Below are 21,394 nucleotides of genomic sequence, written 5' to 3'. Positions count from 1 at the left end.
ACAAACAATCCAAGCAATACTATACATTGTTGTAACAAGCCTCTTTCCCGAACACAATGAACAGACTTCCATGAACGAACTGAACACAGCACCTCTAGAAACAAACAGATGCATTTTAAACTGAGTCCATGTATTATTTTAACATTATGCGAAATTTTCCCATTGCCGCACTCCCCCGCTTCATCATAGCGAGGCGGATGCGCAAGTTTGTGCGGAGAATTCTTTCTCCGTCACAGCAAGTCCACAGTGCTCGTGGCTCTGTTTAGCTGGACTGAATTCAACACTTTTCGGTGTCGGATCTAAACATCATTTGTTTCATTTGTATCATTTGTTTTTAATTAGTGGTAATTAATTCAACAGTTTAGATGATTGGGAAGGTGCAATCAAATAACTCTTGAAAAAAGGTTGTATGTACCTCTTGGTGTCAGAAGTAAATGCAAGAAAACAGGTCAATAAAAACGGGGTTCTAGAAATTGAATTTCATTAACACACCTACCAATGGAGACTGTCATAGGGTGTGCCATCAACATCTGTTTCATGTTACACACAAAGTCAGAGCGACAGTCTATGTTTGCAGGCATGTATGCATACATATTCATGAATGCGTGTGTGCTGCTTACAGAGGTGATATGAAGTTTTTGTGTAGGGCCCTCCACAGAAAGGGTTACCAGAAATAGTCATGTGTGCCCCAAGGAATGAATAGCTGATATTTATCCATGCAGATATTCAACATTTAGCCTGAGGCAGTAATTATCCATGTTCATCTGAACACCTGTATTCATACCTGAGGCAACTAAGTATGTTTTTTTGGAAATAAGTGGTCTGAATCTGATACATGTTGACATAGATATGTAATGATAGTTCATTCATTTTTCTCTGCAGTTTTGTTTGGTGTATGGTCTACATCAGCTACCCAGCACCTGCGTAGTATGGTTTGAGTTAATATCACTAGTTGTGTCCCCTAAATTAGGCAACAGTGGAGTGTGGAGTATTGACACATATATTTTTTTTTTGCAGCAGCAGCAGCCTCATCAGACAAAGACAATGGAGTTTATCTGCAGGAAGAAACCAGTGGATGGTGTCCCTGGCCTCATTTCCTGTGACTGATTCATGCTTGACTTCCCTGCTCCACCCCCTAATGACATTCACAATATCTTTAACTCCCTGGCTGCACAGCATACCACCCACAATGCAAAGCAGTCCTCAGTCGGTCTTCCCTCCTGAGTCACCTTCTTATCCCTAGAAGACTCCTGTTGTCACACAGGCAGACTACAGACTACAGACTACTTGTCCCATCCCCTCATTCAAACAGTCCCTTTTTGATCTGCATGGGCTTCTACTCTACCCCCCCCCCCCCCCCATAACAACATTATTAGTGTGCCTGGTGCCATCAGCCAGCATGCCTGCTCTTCACCTAAATCCTCACTCAACCAAATATGATGTCAGCAAAATCATAGGTGATTGGTTCTGAACATCTTCTCTGCTTTTTTGAAATAAAATTTTTGCCACCGTGTGGAAAATGAAATAAGGCAGAACCAGCCAGATATAGAAAAAATGCTATAGACCATTGCGAACTTCTGTGCACATTTTTGCTTCTACGCCTTCCAGTTATTTTATTAGAATTGGTTTGTATTTTCATTTATTTAAACTTTTTCCACCCTTATGCAACCATGTTTTTTGGAATCAGAAACCATGCACTATGCACCATGACAATCGCCTGCATTAGTGTGATTTAAGTCAAATTCCATGTGAAATCAGTGAAGATTTAGCTGACACAGCAGGTATCCAAAGCTGGAAACAGATATGTAACCCTCAGACAAAACCCAGAATCAACTGTTCCAGCTCCATTTACGTAAACAAAATGTGCGAACTGGGTTCTTACTCATTTTCAGAGCAATGGTCTAGAATTCATTCACATACAGAAATACTGACTCCAAATGGTTAGCTTAGCTGTAGAGATGCATTTTTTGTATGCTAGAGTTTGTATCTTAGTATCCATCTTGGGTTTGTCTTTTAGTATACATTTCTAATTATATGGATTCAACAAAACAAACCCATTTTAAAGAAAATAGTTTTGTCTTGTGTTGAAAGAAACCATTTATTAAAATCAAAAATGAATACAGATATGAAAAAACAATGTGACAACCAAGTGATGGCATGCAAGGCCACTAATTCCACAATATATTTAAAACAATTCTTCAATCAATTGCTTAATGAAAAATAAAAACACAAGAAATCATAAAGTTAAATACCATTGATTCATAGTACAGTAAGTACATACAGGATACAGCATTAAGTGCAAAATCCACCACCACTCAAATGCAATGAGTCATGAAACTTAAGCACTGTGTTTAAGAGCAGTATATACACACGGGTATGTCAAGTAAGCCTTCAATAACATTGTCTCTAATATTATCTACTTGGCAGTTGCCCTCATCCAGGGCAATTTGCATTGTTTACATTTTTTACAGATTATCCATTTATACAGCTGGATATTCACTGAAGCAATTCAGGCAAAGTACCTTGCTCAAGAGTACAACAGCAGTGCCCCACCTGGGAGTGGAATCAATAACCTTTTGGTTACAAACCCAGATTCTTTATCACTACACCACACTGGCCCCTGTAGCTGCAATGTAATCATCAGACCTGGACTTGTCGATACAGCATCCTGTAGACATTCCCAGATGAGCTCAAACAGTTACCTTTTTGCTTAAATACATAAAATTTTACATGACACACACAAGACATCTGGACCTTCGGTGTTGTGGCAATTTGTTTGATCGTGAAGGCCACCAAGAGTGAATGTGAGGATCCAATCAACATCTAATGGAAGCTTTGCCAGGAGATACATCTAAGCTGATGCTGCTCTGCTCCATCTACAGTATTCTAAACTAATTTTATTACAGAATTTGTTTGCTTGCACAAACTCTAGCAAATGCTGAAAGAATGGTACGTCCCCTCTAACACCGAATGCTAACAGTACAAAATATTGCATGTGCAGTACTTGTTTATATTGCTCTAAAAATACAGACTGTTTTCTGAGATAACAGCAAAAGCACATGTTCTGTTCATAACTTAGAGATGACTAGGAGACAGAACAGGTCTCTTAATAAGAGCGGATGGCGGGAGGGATGGCTGAACAGTCCTCTTGATTCAGAGAGCTGTCAATCACAGGACGGTATTCCAGAGACACCTGCAAAAGACACATGCCAGGCACTGAAGGTCACTCCTGGGGTTCCTCAACCAAGAGAAAAAACAGTTTGGTGAGTGGATGCAGGGTGGCCTGCATCCCTGTCCCTATAGGAGATCCAAGGGCCCAAAGGTTTTAGAGATATCGTTAAACTAGCACCTCCTTATCTGTTGCATAAAATGATGGGTGATTCAAGTTCACCTGCACTCTGTGGCTCCAGTTAAGAACAGAGGTAGAATTAACACTTGACATCCCTGGATCTAAGGAGAGCGCTGACCTGACACCCCAGTGGGTCAAATGTCAACTGATCGAAAGGGTATTCCTAGATGCGTGCTCCTAAATGACACAACTATACTGTTGTATAGTTATATCTTGTATCTGTTGTTATCTGTTATCTGTTGTATCAAGACACAGGTGGGGCAAATCGAATCAAAGCAAGACCCTGGGTTTGTTGCACCAGACCTCTGATATTCATCTGATTCTGCACTTCCATGTCTAATACCAATTTCATTATCACTGTGGTAAGATAGCGTGTAGTCAGAATGCCCCTGATGCCCCATTAGAATGAAACTAACGTCCTTTTCAATCCTTATTTCTGAAGAAATGGTAACCAGAGTCCAAGCTGAGTAGGGTCAGCTAAGGTTAAACTGCACACATCACATGATCACAAGGGGATGGGAATTAACCCCAGTGTCCCGGCCAGATTACTTACACAAATCTCTCTTGTGTCCTCTGACTCTTAAATTATCTCCCAGTGTGATTAGGTGATACAATCCTAGCCTCATCTGGGGATTCTGGGACAAAATGGCTGCCTTGCATCACCCAGGCAGATGCTCTTCACTGATGGTACAGGAGGTGAGTTGCTCCCTATGTTTAGAGCAAATGATGGGCATCTGATGCAACGCACTATATGAATTTGATTCATACTGTACCTTTCCGTTTGAATCCACGTATGAGAGCGTGTGCTTCCTCCAGTGCTGGTCGAAGGGCTTCCTCTGCTGTCCCTGGATGGGCTTGGAGTAGTCGTACTCATCCACACGGTCCTGAGGGATGACAAACATATCACTCGACGCCCTTGCAAGACCACTCTCCCCAAATCCCCATGGACCCTACAGCAGCCATTACATAACTGTTAAGGTTTAACTAACAGCTGTATGACTGGCCTTCAGTTTTGTTACAAGCTTTGGGGTAATGTGTGAAATCAGATGCCTGCTTGGTATGACCCTCTCTCCAAAGCATATTAATATCCCTGGAACGAAATGGTGTTCTAAATGATAGCCAACACGGTTTTCGCAGAGGGAGGTCATGCTTAACAAACCTCCTGGACTTCTTTGAGGAAGCTACAGCATGTCTGGACTCAAACCAGGCTTATGATATTATCTATTTGGACTTTCAAAAGGCATTTGACAAAGTTCCGCACGAGAGACTCATATTGAAAATGACATCTGCGGGAATTACAGGAGCCATCACCGAGTGGGTTCGAAGTTGGCTGCCTAATAGAAAGCAGACTGTAACTGTGGGAGGAACTGTATCGGAGCAGGGTCCTGTACGAAGTGGAGTCCCGCAGGGATCGGTGTTGGGGCCTTTGCTATTTCTTATATACATAAATGATCTTGATGCAGAGGTTAGAAGTAAAATAGTAAAATTTGCAGATGACACAAAACTAGGGGGTCTAGCCAACAGTATAGAATCAACTAAAATAATACAGGAAGACCTAAACAGCATCCAAAAGTGGGCAGATACCTGGCAGATGACTTTCAATTTAGATAAATGTAAAATCTTGCATGTAGGAAATAAGAACCTTAAACAAGACTACTTCATGGGTGGAAAAAAACTAGAATGTGCTCAATTTGAAAAGGACTTGGGAGTAATGGTTGACCCAAGCTTAACAGGATCTAGGCAGTGTGCTGTAGCAGTAAAAAAGGCCAACAGGATGCTGGGATATATAGCCAAAACTATTGAGTATAAATCTAAAGAGGTTATATTGAAATTATACAATGCCTTAGTCAGACCGCACCTGGAATACTGTGTGCAGTTCTGGGCACCGCACTATAAAAAAGATACTGAAGCTTTAGAAAAGGTTCAAAGAAGGGCAACTAAATTAGTTCCTGGCATGAAATATAAATGCTATGAGGAAAGACTCAAGTCACTTAACCTATTTAGATTAAGCGAGAGGAGGCTTAGGGGTGATTTAATTGAGGTATTTAAATTTATAAAAGGAATCAATAAGGTTAACTATAATAGATTCTTTAGGGTGAGTTCAGTCTGTAAAACAAGAGGACATAAATGGAAACTAGTTAAGAGTAAGTTCCGCACTGATGTAAGGAAATATTATTTTACACAAAGAGTTATCAATACATGGAATAGGTTGCCAGGTCATGTAGTTGAGGCAGAGACCCTTGCTGTGTTCAAGTCTAGACTTGATGCAGTTTTGGATACTCTTTAATTAAGAAATGGCGAGCTTAGTTGGGCCGAATGGCCTGTTCTCGTCATCATATGTTCTTATGTTCTTCTTATGTACTAATACAATGCCAAGACTATGTCACGTATGGATCAATGATTACTAAATCCTGAAGACTTAGTGATGGTAGGGGGAAAAATCAAAAAGCTTCAGTTAATCCTGGCAATGTTTGGGATTCAAATGTGGATGTTTGCCTGCCCACCCCATCAGAGAAAGATAAAGCAGTCCAAGATTAGCAAGACATTAACTACATAATTACATAAAGGGAGCTGTGTGCCAGATTCCACAGGGGGCCTATGAGGGTGTTGTGAGGGGGTGCTCTGACCTTGTAGTCCTCCCGGGCGTGGGCACCTCGGCTCTCCTTGCGTGCCTCGGCTGAGTGTATGGTCTGCACTGCGTTCAGCATCAAGTTCTGCAGCTCCAGGGACTCCACCAGGTCGGTGTTCCACACGATACCTGAGGATGCCGGGGAAACCGTCACATGGACCGAACGCTCAGCCCCGTGGCCCTGTTGCCTAGCAGTGCTTTCAATGCCATGTGGCGGCTAAGGACACCAGCGCAACCGTCACACGGCCTGAACACTGAACTTTCCACATGGCTGGTAGTTAGACACACCCTAGCAAGGCTGAAGGCCTACGAAATATGGCTTTCTTCATTCATTTTACAGACATCACCCACCATTCAGAGTAACATATCACGAGGCATAAAGCACACAATACACTGACTATTGGATGTTTCAGCTGTGTACACATTAATACCAACGGGGAACGAGAATGCAGAGTGTTAAAAATGCTGACCTCTGTCAAAGGTCTTGATGTCTCCCAGGGTCTGGTAGATGGCGTCCATCTTGTCACAGCCCTCTTTCAGGACAGAGCCGGTGCGGAACACGGCAGCATGATTCTGCATGGTCTGGGGACAGAGTGGGCGGAGTCCATCACATGGTCAGAGAGAGCAGAAACATACCTGCAGCGTTTCATGCTGCAAACTGGTCACCATGTGAACAACTTTTCAGTCTGCAGCCTTGCCATTGTGCGTGCAGTGTTACATCATACTCCCCATTCACAAAACATGTACAAACAGCAGGCTTCACTGAGCTACATCAGATTCACCACTGTCTGAATTATGTTAAGCACTAAGAGCTCACAAATATAAACACATTTATAAATGTAATGGTGCAGAACTATTTCCACAGCAAAGGCAGCATCATCAGTACATTAAGACATATTACCTTCTGCATGTTCAGCCTGATCTCTGAAGTGCGGGTGCTCCCATTGGCATATCTTATTTTATCCAGGTTAGCCACAGACTCCTCTCCAGCATTAGGCTTAAGGGGGGCAAGCTTCTCTCCTTTGTCACAAATGGAGACAGCAACAATGTCACAAACGAGGAGAGAAACAATATCACAAACAGGGACAGTATCTATTCTCAGTCTGTGATGACTGAAATATGGTAACACAAATGCTTTCACTGGACTTTTACAGGGGCATTACACTGTATTAACCTCCAGCAAAACAGGTTGTGATCGGACTTAAGTTGTTTTCTAGACCAACTCTAATATATTTATACTGACTTTAATATTTTGAGCAAACATTTTTTAAATGGGTAGACTACATATGAACCATTTGTGGTATAAATGCAAATGTTTATGAACAGATAAGACACACTTAAGTGACCTTCCAGTGTTGAATCCATCCGTTAACAGACCGGCCTGTGAGACGATGTCTTACCAGGGGTGCAGATTTCAGCGATGGTGAGGGCGCAGGCGCGGCCGAACACCACCAGGTCCAGCAGGGAGTTGGCGCCCAGACGGTTGGCTCCGTGGACCGATGCACAGGCAGCCTCGCCACAAGCGTAGAGCCCGGGAACCACTTTGTCCTCACCATCCTTGTGTGTGATGACCTGCGGGAAACCATGAAGGTCCACTCATACTGAGCCACAGCTGCATCTCTACTGATCTTAGCTGAACTGTGCAACCATATGGGGCTGTATGGAAAACACAGAAAGCTGAAGAACTGAATTTGAGACATAAAGTACTTTTCTGTGATTTGAAATACAAATATATTACCATAGAATCCCCCACAATGCCTTGTAACAGTACATGATACTTCAAAAATAATGGAACAAATGCACATAGCTGGTGTGCTACACAAACAACAGATGGCTACCTGTCCCTTGAAGTTGGTGGGAATTCCGCCCATGTTGTAGTGGACGGTTGGCAGTACAGGGATGGGCTCCTTTGTGACGTCCACCCCGGCGAAGATCATGGCAGTCTCAGAGATGCCGGGCAGGCGCGTGGCCAGCTGCTGTGGGGGCAGGTGGTGCAGCTGCAGGTACACGTGGTCCTTCTCTGGGCCGACACCCCTGTGGATGGACAGCGCGTTGCTTTGAGAGTGCGTCTTAACTTGGCTGGTCTGCATCTCTAAACCATGTCCAATTAAGATACTGCCACCTTGAGAGAGTCTCATTTTGTCTGCCATTAAGACTGATCTAGTACTATTGATTTCACTGATCATGATGAAGACATGAGCAGCATGCACCTACAGAAAACCTCTGGCCTGTCTATGTGTTCAAGCCAAAGACTGCACTGTGCAGTTATGCTCGGCAAGCAGGTGCTAACAGGAGCACAGAGGGGTGAGACGGTGCTGGGGAAGGTGCATATCGTACCTCCCCTCCCGAATCTCGATGGTCATGGAGCGGGACACCACGTCACGGGAGGCCAGGTCCTTGGCATTGGGGGCATAGCGCTCCATGAACCTCTCACCCTCACTGTTGATGAGGATCCCGCCCTCGCCACGGCAACCCTCAGTGATTAGGCAGCCGGCCCCGTAGATCCCTGCCGGAAGACGCAACGCGGTCACATCAAAAATCCTGCATTGCTTTGTATGTAGGGTGAACTCGGAAACTGCTGCAGCATTTGTGGCACAGCGGTCAAACTGGGCTGGATGGATCTTACCCGTGGGATGGAACTGCACAAACTCCAGGTCCTGGCAGGGGAGCCCGGCACGGGTCACCATGGCATTGCCGTCTCCAGTGCTGGTGTGTGCCGACGTACAGCTGAAGTAGGTGCGGCCATAGCCACTATGACAGAGAAGGAGGTGGTGATGAGAGGAAGAATGACAAAATAAAGCCCAATGTTCCAACAGGCACAGTCTATCTCTGAAGGGTGTGCGTATATCATGTATTATGTTTTTCCCCATTGTCTCTAAAACAGTAACAAAAAACACTCATCATACACTAGGTATGCTGTACTATGTTATGCCTGGAGGGTGACCCTCCTCTTTTTTAGTGTAACAGCTGCGGATTCGCTGGGAGGCCAAAATTCTCTGTGCTGGACCGCTCACACTCAAGCTTTCAGACTTATTTTTATAAAATCCCAAGAGAGGAGTCCCAAAATTCTTTTTTCTCTGTTGTTAGTGGTGAATCAGCCATGTACTTACAAACCGTAAAGTGCCATCATTATCAACCTGAACAACAGAACAACAGACATTTGACATAATAGCAACATTAATGTGTAGCCGCAAATGATATTTTCTACCAGCGTTGGATTCCCTTTGCTGCATGGCTGAGTGAGCATGAGGCTTTGGCCGGGCTATGAGGTACGTACCCCGTGGCAATGACTGTGTTCTTGGCCCTGAAGCGGTGGATGGAGCCATCCTCCATGCACAGTGCTATCACTCCCCTGCACTCCCCACCCTCCATCAGCAGGTCCAGGGCAAAGTACTCCACGAAGTAGCTGGTGTCGTACCTCAAAGACTGAAAGAGAGAGGGTGACGTCTTAGAGCAGGAGAAGCTCTCGGGCAGGAGAAGACTGCTGTAACGTGCAGTGGTATTTCCACATTCAGCCACTGCTGCTTCCTGAAATGCTTGAGGCTTCTCATAAACCCAGAGAGGCATTGCAACTGCTGATTTCAAGTGTGTTTCCTCTCCTGAAAAGTGTCTAGGGCCCAGAACCATACCTTACAATTATTATTTAACACATATAGTGCCCTAATTAAATGGTCCTTACAAGGCAAAATCAAAAATTCTGGGTTTTGATGTCCTTGTGGAATAACCATACGTACTTGTAAACCTTATCATTTTTACAACATGTGCTTACGCTGATACTACCACATTCATCAGCTTCTGTATTTTGCATACTGTACACGCTTGGGTGTGATGCAGGGAGCTGTAGAAGGAAAATAAAATCTGTACCCGGCCATAGAGCGTGTGAAGGAGGGAGTGTCCGGTCCTGTCTGCCACGCAGCAGCACCTGTGTGCCTGGCCTCCCTTCCCAAACTTCAGGCTCTGACCCCCAAAGGCACGCTGGTAGATCTTCCCGTCCTCTGTGCGACTGAAAGGCATGCCGAAATTCTCCAGCTGGGGAGGATACGCGGGATCAGACAATATGGCACCCCAAGATGCACATGCAGCTTTACACTGATATTCTCAAGTGGTCCTAATGCATGTGTAATTAGCCTGTATCTGTGTAGGTATTACTGTGTCGCCAGACAGTAACTACTTTGTACATCACACTTTGGTTGCTACGAAAATGATTTATAGCTGGGTCTGTATGTCCGCACAAAGCAGTTTAACTGTAGAGGCAGCTGTCATGTTTGAATTCTGCAGCTACATCCTGTATGTACAGGCCTTCATCCAGCTTTATTAGTTATTTGTACTCAATCTTCGTAAGCTACTCTGGAGCAGAGCATCTGATAGGTGACAAAAATTATAACATTAGATGTAAGTGATTCTTTTCAGATATAGGCAAAAGAGAGACATTTAAAAGCGTACGGCTCCTGGTCAGGACCGACCTCCACCACTGCTGCAGGGGCTTGCTCTGTCATGTAATGGATGGCGTCCTGGTCTCCCAGCCAATCAGATCCCTTCACCGTGTCATAGAAGTGCCATCGCCAATCATCATTCTCCATGTTCCCGAGGGCTGCGTTGATCCCGCCCTGGTCCGGACAAAATGAGTCAAAATCCTTCAAGCGCAACCATTCAAGCCACTTCTGTTACTTACATTTTCTGATCAAGCATGTAGGAGTCATTTTGTTGAACTATTGGCAACTTAAAAATGGTGCATTTCCACAAACTGTCTGTCTGCATTGACTGTGACTGTTAACTGTCAATGTAAAAAGTTAATCATACATTACCGTTTTACCGCTCTTGTTACTACATAAAGGTATGGTAGTTTATTAACAATGACATCATCTCATTTTCGTGATTCTCTTCAAGTTAAACCAAACATGGAATATGCCTCTACTGCTTACATAAATACCTGGCTCCAAGACTTTCATTTTGTCCAAGGATAAAAATAAGGATGAACAAATCTGTCAACATCACCCAATGATTTCTCTTTTTACTGGTTCAAACCTACATGATCTGTAGGAGGCAGCATTCAGAAGTCTCTTACCGCTACCTAAAGGTTTTGAAGCGAAGAAAGGACGTTCCAGTTTGAAATATACAAGAGATACCATACTAAAGGCAAATATCGCGATTTCTAGGGGGTGAGGTCACATGTATAGCTACGGGACACCTGCTCACTGTACCTGTGCCGCTACTGTGTGAGATCTGGTGGGGAACAGCTTCGTGACGCAAGCTGTGTTGAAGCCGGCCTCGGACAGACCGAAAGCGGCGCGCAGTCCGGCTCCACCCGCGCCCACCACCACCGCGTCGAAATCGTGGTCCACAACCGGGTATTGAGTGGAGATCTGAAGCACACAGACAAACCATCACTTTCCGTAGCAAACCTGCATACAAGATATGCTCTGCTGCAGCAACCACCGGTCTGCGGGTGTTACGGAACCGCGGCCTCACATGAGAACGCAACACCAAACAAACAGGCAAGTCATGAACATTACAGAACCAATGACTATAACCACTAACTGAAATATTTACTGTTGTTTACATATATAATACATTGTATTTACCTGCAAGCATGCTTTATTTGTTCCCAGAAAACAAAGGAATAACTATGTTTCACGTAATAACTTCATATGAACACTTTGTTTAACGTCAGGATCGTTGCCAGGTTGACAAGATGTAGGCTATCTTTTCTGAAGGGTTACACTGGCCCTCTAAATGACAAAACAGGAAAAACAACAACTGGGGTGATATGCTTCTATGTGATCGTGTACTCACTGCATCTGACACCTTAGCATCGCCCTGATTCCCGTAGATGGAAAAGTGGAATCCCCTGGCGGTCCCGGGGCATACTGCTGGAAGCTGATGGAGGAGAAATATTCATGCTTTCGTGCTTTCCCACGTTTCCCAAATAACATACATACCAACATAACATTACCAATAACATTTGATACCATCTGATAAAGCCTACCTCCGACATACAATAACCTCGCCTGGTATACATAATCTACGATACCATTCCCTTCTAGACAAACGTTAGCAAAGTATAGGAACGACTTTCCACGTTGATTTTCATGACATGAAATCCACCACCAAAAGTTCGTGGAAATTCTCAAATAGACGTAATTAGCTAACGAGCTAGCCAGACATGTAATTGACAAGCTACTAATTTGTCATCTAACCATTAAGAAGTCATAGCTGGGTGGTCAAATACCCAGCATCTTGGTCATTGTTGCCGACCTAGGCACAGGCGTTACGCAAACGCGAAGACAGCCGGTTACACAACCTTAACACAGCAAGGCTATATAATACTAACAACACGGCTGATCGTGGTATTAAATCGTAAACATTCATCTTTCCCTTTTACAAGAACCTTTAAAAACGGGCTCACTGTTTTTGAAGACAAAACCCTTTTGGTAAGAGTCCGGGACACGTTGCACAAAGATGCCATTGCTACTCCGCAAGCTCTGTCGCCTTCGGCGAATTGACTGTGAGAGGATGGAAGCGGGTTTCGATTATTGCTCCTTCGAGAACGTACCATCTACTACGCCTGTAGGGTGAGGGGAGAATGATATGACATTGTTAAATTAGTAAAACTACAGTGAGTATTAAAGCAATTAAATAAGTATATACATAATTAAAGTTAAATATAAATTCATTTTAAGTGCTATTTAGATTGTTTTTTATCTCACTGCTGGTTTATTTGATTCATAAATACAGGAATTCTTAATCAATGCCCCCCTTCACAAAATTCTACATGAGTAGCCCTCCTTACGTTACTAAAATTGCGTAAAGTACCGTAGTTGTTCACCGTCAGCAGTTCAAAGCGTGCGCTGCGCTGATACGCAGATCCCTATATGATGCAGATAGGTTAACAGCAGAGGACGATGACTTCACTGAAGCGTTCACAAATATACATATTTGTGGATATGCGCAACACGAGCGGCAAACTGAAGTTCGTTAACGTGCACGTTGTGTAATATGAATTTCACGCAACGTGAGACGTACCGACAGTCGAGTGACAGGAACAGTGTGATAATCCAAGGTGAGTGAGCACTTTGCAGTAATGTTTAAGTGTCAATATTCACCACACTGAGATATAGTTATATAATCCCGAAAGCATATACAGCTAAATTAAACACGTTCATGTAACTGGTCAGATAGCTGCATGTTTGGATTTGCAGCCCATTTCAAATGGCGGGAGACCCTGTGCAGCTAGCACCATTGCTACTTAATGTTAGCCTACTGTATAATTTCATATTACAATAAAGTTCTTTTATAACCAGTAGAGCTGCTGTTATAGACAATGGAAAGTAAACGGACATTTGCCGTAATCTGGTCAACTAATGACATTGTTTAGACGCTGCTTAAGTCAATGCCTCAAAACGCAGTTGTTTACATGTTTTTAGCCAGTGAAAATATGCCGTTAACGTTAATGTAAGCACTGACAAAAGACTCTGCTATCGGCTGTCTGTACCGTCAGTTTTGTGAATCTAACAGTATACTTATTCTCTTGTGCAAATATCGAATTTGCTAATTAGATTTGTTTAGGGTTGAATAATAACCGATTTACGCATTGCACGGGATATTCCCCTATCTAGAGTGTCTCGTCCCCATGAACAACTTGAACGACCCACCGAGATGGAACATTCTACCAGACGAGAGGGGAGGTGGGGACGGTAACAAGTGGAATTATGCCCTTCTCGTGCCAATGCTTCTCCTGGCGGCCTTTCGTAAGTCTTGCATAACGATCAGGGTATTCAGTCTTTACTTATTGTGGCAGAGGAGACTCAAAGATCTCGAACCTGCTTGAGAACAATTTTAGATCCTTATTGTAATGGCAGGGTGCCTGTTTATGTTGGCATGTACTCTGAATGTTTTTTGACGTAGGATCGATCTGGACCAAAGAGTCGCAGCGGGAGATCCGGGAGGCTAAAGTCAAGTATGACGAAGACCTGAAGGCCGTCACCAAAGACCTGGAGAGGAAGTACCGAGAAAGCCTGGCCGAAAGCCGGAGGACGGCCGCGCACGTGGAACTGGAGTTGGAAAAGGAGCGTCAGCGCGTGCAGGGCTACCGGCAGGCCCTGCAGTCGCAGAGCCAGCAGCTCCTGGAGGAGCGCAAGCAAATGCAGCGGGAGCGCGAGGCCCTGGAAGAGGAGAAGGGGGAGCTCGCGCGGTACGGCGCCGCCGGCGCGCTCTTCAGTCGCGCGCTGGATAGGGAGACTGAGTGGCAGTCGAAGGCCATGGCGGTGCTGCGGGAGTTCGAGACGGGGCTCGTCGAGAGGCAGAGGGTCTTCTGCAGTGTCCTGCTTCCCCGGGACCGGCGGCTGGAGATGGAGAAGAACCTGTTAGTCCGGGCGGCTAAGGAGCCGCTGGCCGCCGAACTAAACATGGAGTCCGGCCTCAAGGACATCTTCAAAAACGACCGGCACTGCGCAGATGTTCTGAACACGGACCAGCGCAAGAACGGCAGCCTGATGTGGCTCTACCTCAGGTACTGGGAGCTGCAGGTCGCGCTGCAGAAACACAAGAGGGCGCTGGAGTCTCTGCAGCCGAAGCTTAAGTGACCTTAACCGGCAGACGGTGTGGAAAATGTAAAGCTGCTTCAGGCGCAAGTACATGGGAAAAAGAGACAGTGGGCGTGGTAAAACCTACTAACTTAAACTGTAACTCTGTTTTTGAGATGCTGACAAATGATAAGCCTACATTTTCTTATCAACAGCTGGTGTTATCAGTACTTGATGATAACAAAAGTCATTTGCACTGGTGAGAATGGTAGTGGTTTAAAACCTTTATACACTAAGACTGTAGGGGAACTCACAAACCTACATCACAATGAACTTTTTTGTGTAGTTTATTTTGTGTAGTTAGCCCAGTTAGTCAAAATGGAAGATCAAAATTTCCCTAAAGGGTTATGTCAACAAGGAATGTTTTTTAGGAATGAGGGAATAAGTAACAATACAATTTGTGGCAACTGGAGTGGAGCACTGCATTCTGGGCTTTGCAGGAGGGTTAGCCTTATGTCAGGTATGAACCTACAGAAGGAGTTTAAATTAGAAGGTGCTTATAAATGTAGAGCATAGTAGTTTAATACGAGTACCTACAATGGTAAAGGGTAATAATTACATTAAAAACTGAAATTTATGATGACATTATCCTTTAAAATTGTTTAGCGTTTGGATACCAGGATACCCATGTGCCATTGTGACCACTAGATGTCACTGCTTTGTGAAAGTTTGCCACTCTTTAAGTCCACTTCATAGAGGATACCTTTATGAAGATACTATGAGAGGCTTACAAATATTATCAGTTTACCTTGTGTTTCAGGTCTCTCTTAACTTGACAATCACATGCAAGCATGCCTGCGGCCACAGATTCCGGTCTAGAAAATGTTTTTCCACTGATTAAGAGGACTATGCAATGTTTTTTACAATATGTTTTTGAAAGAGTGGTGTATTCAGTGTTTCCTGTTTGCATAAAAGCATAAATGAATGTATCTCTTCTGTGTTGTGGCGTTTCTGACTGTACTGTGTTTAAAAACAAAAACATGACACATGTCCATATCTGTCTGATGTTACTTATGCTCAGACTCTGTTTAACTTCATTTTACAGAAACATTATGAATATGATGTTAAATGTATGAGCAAGTAAAAGAGGGTGACAGTGGGAATGGTAATAATTTACATTTTACTGAAATATCAGGAATATGACAGAGGGTCTGAAACTGAAGCCATGCGGCCTACACTCCTTTTACACATGGTCAGTAATACCATGTAACATAGGCTTGATATCATACGTACTGATTTAATTGATATCAATCATAATAAGATGATACCCAGATTGTATGGTAATGAGTTTGAAATAAAACAACTTAGTTTCTTAAACTAAATGATGACTATATCAACTAGTCGGACATCAAGTAAATCAAATATTACAGGTATGGATGTCTGAGTAAAAATGATTGAATTTGTCTGATGAAGATATTGAATAGATTGTTGATGTCAAAAATGGGTGATTTAACTTTGGAACAGCTTGCTGTAGCCTTCAAGGCTACATAATGGATATCCTCACATCCCACAGTGGGAATAGTTCTTTTTTCTATCACATATTGTTTTATGTCGTATACCCTCAATCACTGACATACAGTGTCTGTGTTCATTCTTGTTTGGTGAAATCAGGAATGTGACGTAAAAGACGTGTAAAAAGGTGTGTTAAAAGATCTAATAAATGTTAATGTGACTCTTTGTGATGCATGTCCTCTTTATCTGTGGTGGCATGGATGGATATTTGCTATTTTTCAGTATTCCACTGTAAATGTACTGAAAGTGTTCAAACATGTACATGGGACCACTGCCCTACTGAGTGTTATGAGGGAACAGGGGAAAAAGCAAAAGTTGACTGGTAATTTTCAAATGGGAGTCAGTCTCGAGGAAACAGCACCCATTTTAAACATTTACAACCTGTCTGTGAAGAAACGTGCTGTCTTCAGTACACTGAATGACTGCATCTTACACTGATAACCCACAAGAATGGAAATAAGTATGTAAAACATAAACACAAAGCTGATGGTGAATTCTTTTCTCTAAATACTGCTCTTTCTGAGGTGATGTGTTAAATTAGGCAAATCACTTTGGCATTTGCAATTCAAAAATTCAAACAGTTCTATAAAATCTGTACATTTGTTTTTACAAGCCATGTTTTCTCCTGAGTCTGAAATGACAACATTGAAGGATATCATCATCATCATCATCATTGACAAATTGAAACAAACATTTTCAGGTTAGATTAGATTAGATTCAACTTTATTGTCATTGTGCAGAGTACAGGTACAAAGCCAATGAAATGCAGTTAGTATCTAACCAGAAGTGCAAAAGAATAGTATTATTTACAGAAAGTGCGATTAAGAGTAAGAGTAGTTACTCCCGTGTAAGTAATGTTATATTTTACAGTATGTACAATGTTAACAGATTATTAAATATATATATATAATATATTAATGTGTTACACATGGGGGGTGAAGTGGACAGAGTTGGAAAGAGGAGTGTATATATAAGGGTTGTATGTACAGTATTGACAGATATGTTCAAATGGCTGTATGTACAGCAATGCAAATATAAAAGTAAAAGTATTGAGACAGTGCAGTAATTAGTGCAATAGTGCTTAGCGCTGTGGTTTGGAGTTCAGCAAGGTCACAGCCTCGGTTTGGGTGTTTTTCAAAGAAAGTTAAACTGTCAACTGTTTTGACACCCATAATGTGCTATGTCATCTCAAATCATGTATTTTGCTCAATGTACTCCCCATGGTCAAGAAACAGAACCAGATTATAATATTTTCAGAATTATTTTTAGAATTATTTCTAATATTTCAGAATTTCTAATATTATTTCAGAACTATTTCAGATGTCATTTCAGAATATTTCTATATTCCATGTGTATGTTCCTCATTGAAACAGACAGTTTATGATGTCCTACAGGTGATCATATTTGATAATAGACAACAGGAACAAGGTGTTTGTGTGCACATTATCAACAGAAAGAGGAATGCAGTGATGAAAGGGAACATAGTTCTGTGTAGCTTTAGAAGTGGACATACCAGCTGTACAGTGAATGTAGTGAATGTCGAACTGTATGCATGTTGAATGTACAGTCAATGTTAAACTACATCAACCATCAATGACACATTTTCTCATCACAAACAGGGCAACCCTTTGAAACCGGCTAGCTGATCAAATCGAGGAGCTTATGTTTGGAATGTTCAAATTTCCCCCACAAGAGGGCAGCATACAAATGCACCAATACGATCATTGATTTCTCAGTAAGGCTGAATTGAAACCTAACACAGGAATGAAAAAATATCGCTTATGAATAACATAACATAATATCCATCATTTTTAATTCTTATTTCAAAAACTGTAACAGTCCATGGCATTTGTGTAAGTGTACTTTGATATTTATATTACGTGGACTACGACATTAGCCATTCTTCAAGCATGATTGTGGTCCAGTCCTGCCTGCTTTTGCTGGGCAAGATGTTGTGCACCAACCAAATTATATGAAGGCTAGGACATTTCATTTTTGTGTTAACTCTACACACAACTCGGATGTTGAGAGAGCAAGGACTAGGTGAGTGTCAACCATCAGGAGGAAGGGCTAGGAGAACACTGAAACACCATCAACCAACAGAAGGAGGAACTGGAGGAACACTGAAACACCATCAACCAACAGGAGGAGGAGCTGGAGGAACATTGAAACACCATCAACCAACAGGAGGAGGAGCTGGAGGAACATTGAAACACCATCAACCAACAGGAGGAGGAGCTGGAGGAACATTGAAACACCATCAACCATCAGGAGGAGGAGCTGGAGGAACATTGAAACACCATCAACCGACAGGAGGAGCTGGAGGAACATTGAAACACCATCAACCGACAGAGGGAGGAGCTGGGAAGGACAGCAACTGACTCACACATTTGGAGCAGTGTAATTTTTATTTGTAAGGGTGACCGAGCTTATCACATTACTTTCTTATAATGTAGTCCTGGTCAGGTATCAGGCAGGAAAATTCTTCACGGTGAGGACAATACTTAAAAGATATTTTAGTATAAGTTGATTAGGAAGTGCTTAGGTGATAATACTCTGTTTGTCCAAAAGCACTTTTTTGTGACTTGAACTCACTGGATATGTGAATATATTGTTAAGAATGATCAATATTAGTGAGAAAATTGCTTTATTTCCAATATATACAGGCTAATTAGTATAATTACTCACAAGCTTCATTTACTGGATAAAGTGTAAATCAAGCTTACTGCCCAAACCTTGCCTTTGCATACCTTTTTGCTCAGTTTGTGTTTCTGTAACTTTCTCTGCTGAATTAACAACTGCAATTAACCGCAATGGAATTGTAAAGAATACTACGATACTGCAATAAAAATCTTTTTAACAAGAACAGATTAAATTTATAAATAAAATTCCTGAGTGCCTCAAGAATTGTGTTGTTTCAAGATTATTTCTTACAAAACCAATTACTCTGAAGAAAGGAAAATAATACGCTTCAATGGGGACATAGCATTTGTTTACATTAAAAAGTATACAAATCAACTGTACGTTTCCTTTCACCATGACAAAATGATGTTTTTTGTTATTGCTGTTTTTAGCAGCACATGTTAAGACATTGATTTCTAAAACCATAAAGGGGTGTAAAGACAGGCATGTAACATTCATAACCGATGTGATTTTTTTGCAGTTGATCTGTCTCTAGAACAATGTTTCCCAACTGTGTTCCTGTGTTTGCTGGTGTTCATTCCAGCTCAGCCTTCCCTTGAGTAGTTATCTTAACATTTCTCTTTATTTCAATAAATACATACAGTTTTTATATCAGTATATTTCTTTGTACAATAAATTATTTGTCAGCGAAATGTGCTGTTAAAGATGTGTTTGCACCAATATAAAAAGGAAAGTTATTTGTTCAACCTATTTTGTGAGTATCTGCCCAACAAATTTAGTACAGCTGTCCTAATGAAATATAATTAGTTGTTCAATTTCTTGTTCTAGGCCCTATCAAACAGTTAATTATTCTTAATCAATTAAGGTAGTACTTGTGGCACTAATTTGTTTAAAGAATTAATTCAGAATTTACACATAGAAATATCTCACACGTATATTTTTAGAGCAAACCTATTTCCAATAAGGTGTATCTGTAACAGAGATCTGTCAGCAGATATTCAAGGGACGACAAATAGAGATCAGTACTCATTTAGCAGCTAAATATAACCTAATTAGTTGAGAGCTGCGTTGAAATGAAAACCAGCATACACGATGCGTCCCCGGGATCAGGACTGGGAATCATTGCTGTTACACTGACATTTCCATACATTCCACCTTCCTTCCTTTCACCACTAATCAGGAGTTCCACTGTGTTGACAGCGGATCATGTTCTGTGATCAAAGCTTCCCTTAGCAGCTCACACAAAGACCTGGAAGAAATAAATTTCTCAAGTTCTAAAACTCATTCATAGACACTGAACCACGTACATAGAACCATCCAAAAATGTGACCCTTGCCTTCGGACAAAATATACACCTTAACATATTTCGATAACAAAGTAGCACCATTCCGTGCATTGCATCCACCAACCTATCTGCAAATTCTGGTGTCACTGCACTAATTAGGTATGTATCTCCGATTTTACATCCGCATTAGCGCCTCAGCGGGCTTTGAGAGGACCCACGAGGCGGAGAGATTAGAGTAGATGCTCTGAAGCTCACGCGGGCGGGCTGCACGACTTTTGGTATGTCTTTGGTGATATGCGAGACCTCTCTCTTTTCCGCACACATGCCACTCGACAGTGCCCTCTCGTACTCCATGATAGACTGGAGCTCCGTTGGGGTGAGGGCGCGGTTTGAGTCCTTGGACGACACGGGTTTGCTGGGCACGAAGATGGGCACGGGTAGGACGTTCTTGTAGGACAGCTGATACTCTGTCATCTTCTCCCCATGTCTGCCCAGCCGGAGCTTCTGGCTGGGGGATCTTTGCACCAGAAAATGCGCCACCTGTTTCTTCTCGTAGCTCTCCTTGCGCAAGGTGTCCTTCTCGAACAGAGTTATCCTGGGAATATGTATGAGACACAGTATGAGACACAATAATATGTTCTCGATCAGTAACGAACTATATTTTTCTAACCATGTGCATTCATTGAACTCAAAATGTGATTACTCATAATACCGGATAGTACAACATTTCATACACACCACAGTATGATTATTTAGTCTTACTTTGTTTTCAAAAGAGTTTGTATTTGACGTAAAAAAAAACTGTAGGAATGATAGCAACTCCAACATTTTTTATATATAACGCGGATTAAGTTAAATTTAGATTATAGTTATAGAAAACGACGATTATTTACGTGTAACTCATAAAATTATTGCATGTTCTAAATGTTTCCCCATCCTGGGTTAGTTTTTCCCCCAAAAGTAGGCTAACTATAGCGGATTTATGGATGACCTCTTCAAGCAATGAAACTATTTTCGAAACAATTATTTTCCTGACCATTGTCTTTAAATCGTTGTCACTCTTTCTTTGGTAATCGGTATAATTTAGGAGACCATGTTCCATGTTAATGGCTTCAAAGGCAATAAAATTAGTAACGGTTTTACAGCTGCGAGGTTTCGGCGCGCAGTCAGACGACCACATACTTCTCCTCTGGTCTTGTTTCCATGACCAGATCCAGCCAGGTGGCATCATAGCGCTCCTTCCTTGTGTCATTGTCCTCCTTTACGTCACAGTGTGCGTTCACCAGATAAAAAGTACTCTGCCTGCTTAAGCAATGCATGTTGAGATAAGCGGGAGGCTCCCAGCTGGATTCGCTAATGGTTTTACGCGAGAACGAGCTCTGGCTTGCGGTTGA

At 42.3% G+C, this 21,394-nt stretch overlaps 3 protein-coding genes across 3 annotated transcripts; 1 reads left to right on the top strand and 2 right to left on the bottom strand.

Moving 5' to 3' along the window:
- Positions 1-2,554: 2,554 nt before the first annotated feature.
- On the bottom strand, positions 2,555-12,469 carry LOC118784521 (succinate dehydrogenase [ubiquinone] flavoprotein subunit, mitochondrial-like). The gene is made up of 15 exons (XM_036538788.1): positions 12,385-12,469; positions 11,772-11,855; positions 11,180-11,341; positions 10,442-10,585; positions 9,843-10,007; positions 9,256-9,404; positions 8,605-8,729; positions 8,316-8,484; positions 7,817-8,012; positions 7,379-7,550; positions 6,880-6,998; positions 6,449-6,560; positions 5,977-6,107; positions 4,123-4,233; positions 2,555-3,193 (listed from the first exon to the last, which is right to left on the bottom strand). The coding sequence occupies exons 1-15, from the start codon at positions 12,442-12,444 to the stop codon at positions 3,107-3,109; spliced, it is 1,986 nt and encodes a 661-aa protein (XP_036394681.1). The 5' UTR covers positions 12,445-12,469; the 3' UTR covers positions 2,555-3,106.
- Positions 12,470-12,984: 515 nt separating this feature from the next.
- Positions 12,985-15,438, top strand: ccdc127a (coiled-coil domain containing 127a). Its single transcript, XM_036539449.1, has 3 exons — positions 12,985-13,038; positions 13,595-13,726; positions 13,884-15,438. Exons 2-3 carry the CDS (start codon positions 13,609-13,611, stop codon positions 14,558-14,560), a joined length of 795 nt encoding a protein of 264 aa, XP_036395342.1. The 5' UTR covers positions 12,985-13,038; positions 13,595-13,608; the 3' UTR covers positions 14,561-15,438.
- A 3,023-nt stretch (positions 15,439-18,461) lies between these two features.
- Positions 18,462-21,394, bottom strand: zmp:0000000930 (telethonin). The gene is made up of 2 exons (XM_036539299.1): positions 21,183-21,394; positions 18,462-20,595 (listed from the first exon to the last, which is right to left on the bottom strand). Exons 1-2 carry the CDS (start codon positions 21,317-21,319, stop codon positions 20,187-20,189), a joined length of 546 nt encoding a protein of 181 aa, XP_036395192.1. The 5' UTR covers positions 21,320-21,394; the 3' UTR covers positions 18,462-20,186.

Source organism: Megalops cyprinoides, chromosome 10 (assembly GCF_013368585.1).
Source record: "Megalops cyprinoides isolate fMegCyp1 chromosome 10, fMegCyp1.pri, whole genome shotgun sequence".
Lineage (NCBI taxonomy): Eukaryota > Metazoa > Chordata > Actinopteri > Elopiformes > Megalopidae > Megalops > Megalops cyprinoides.
The sequence above is the reverse complement of the archived record's forward strand: the minus strand, read 5'-3'. Positions and strand labels throughout refer to the sequence as shown.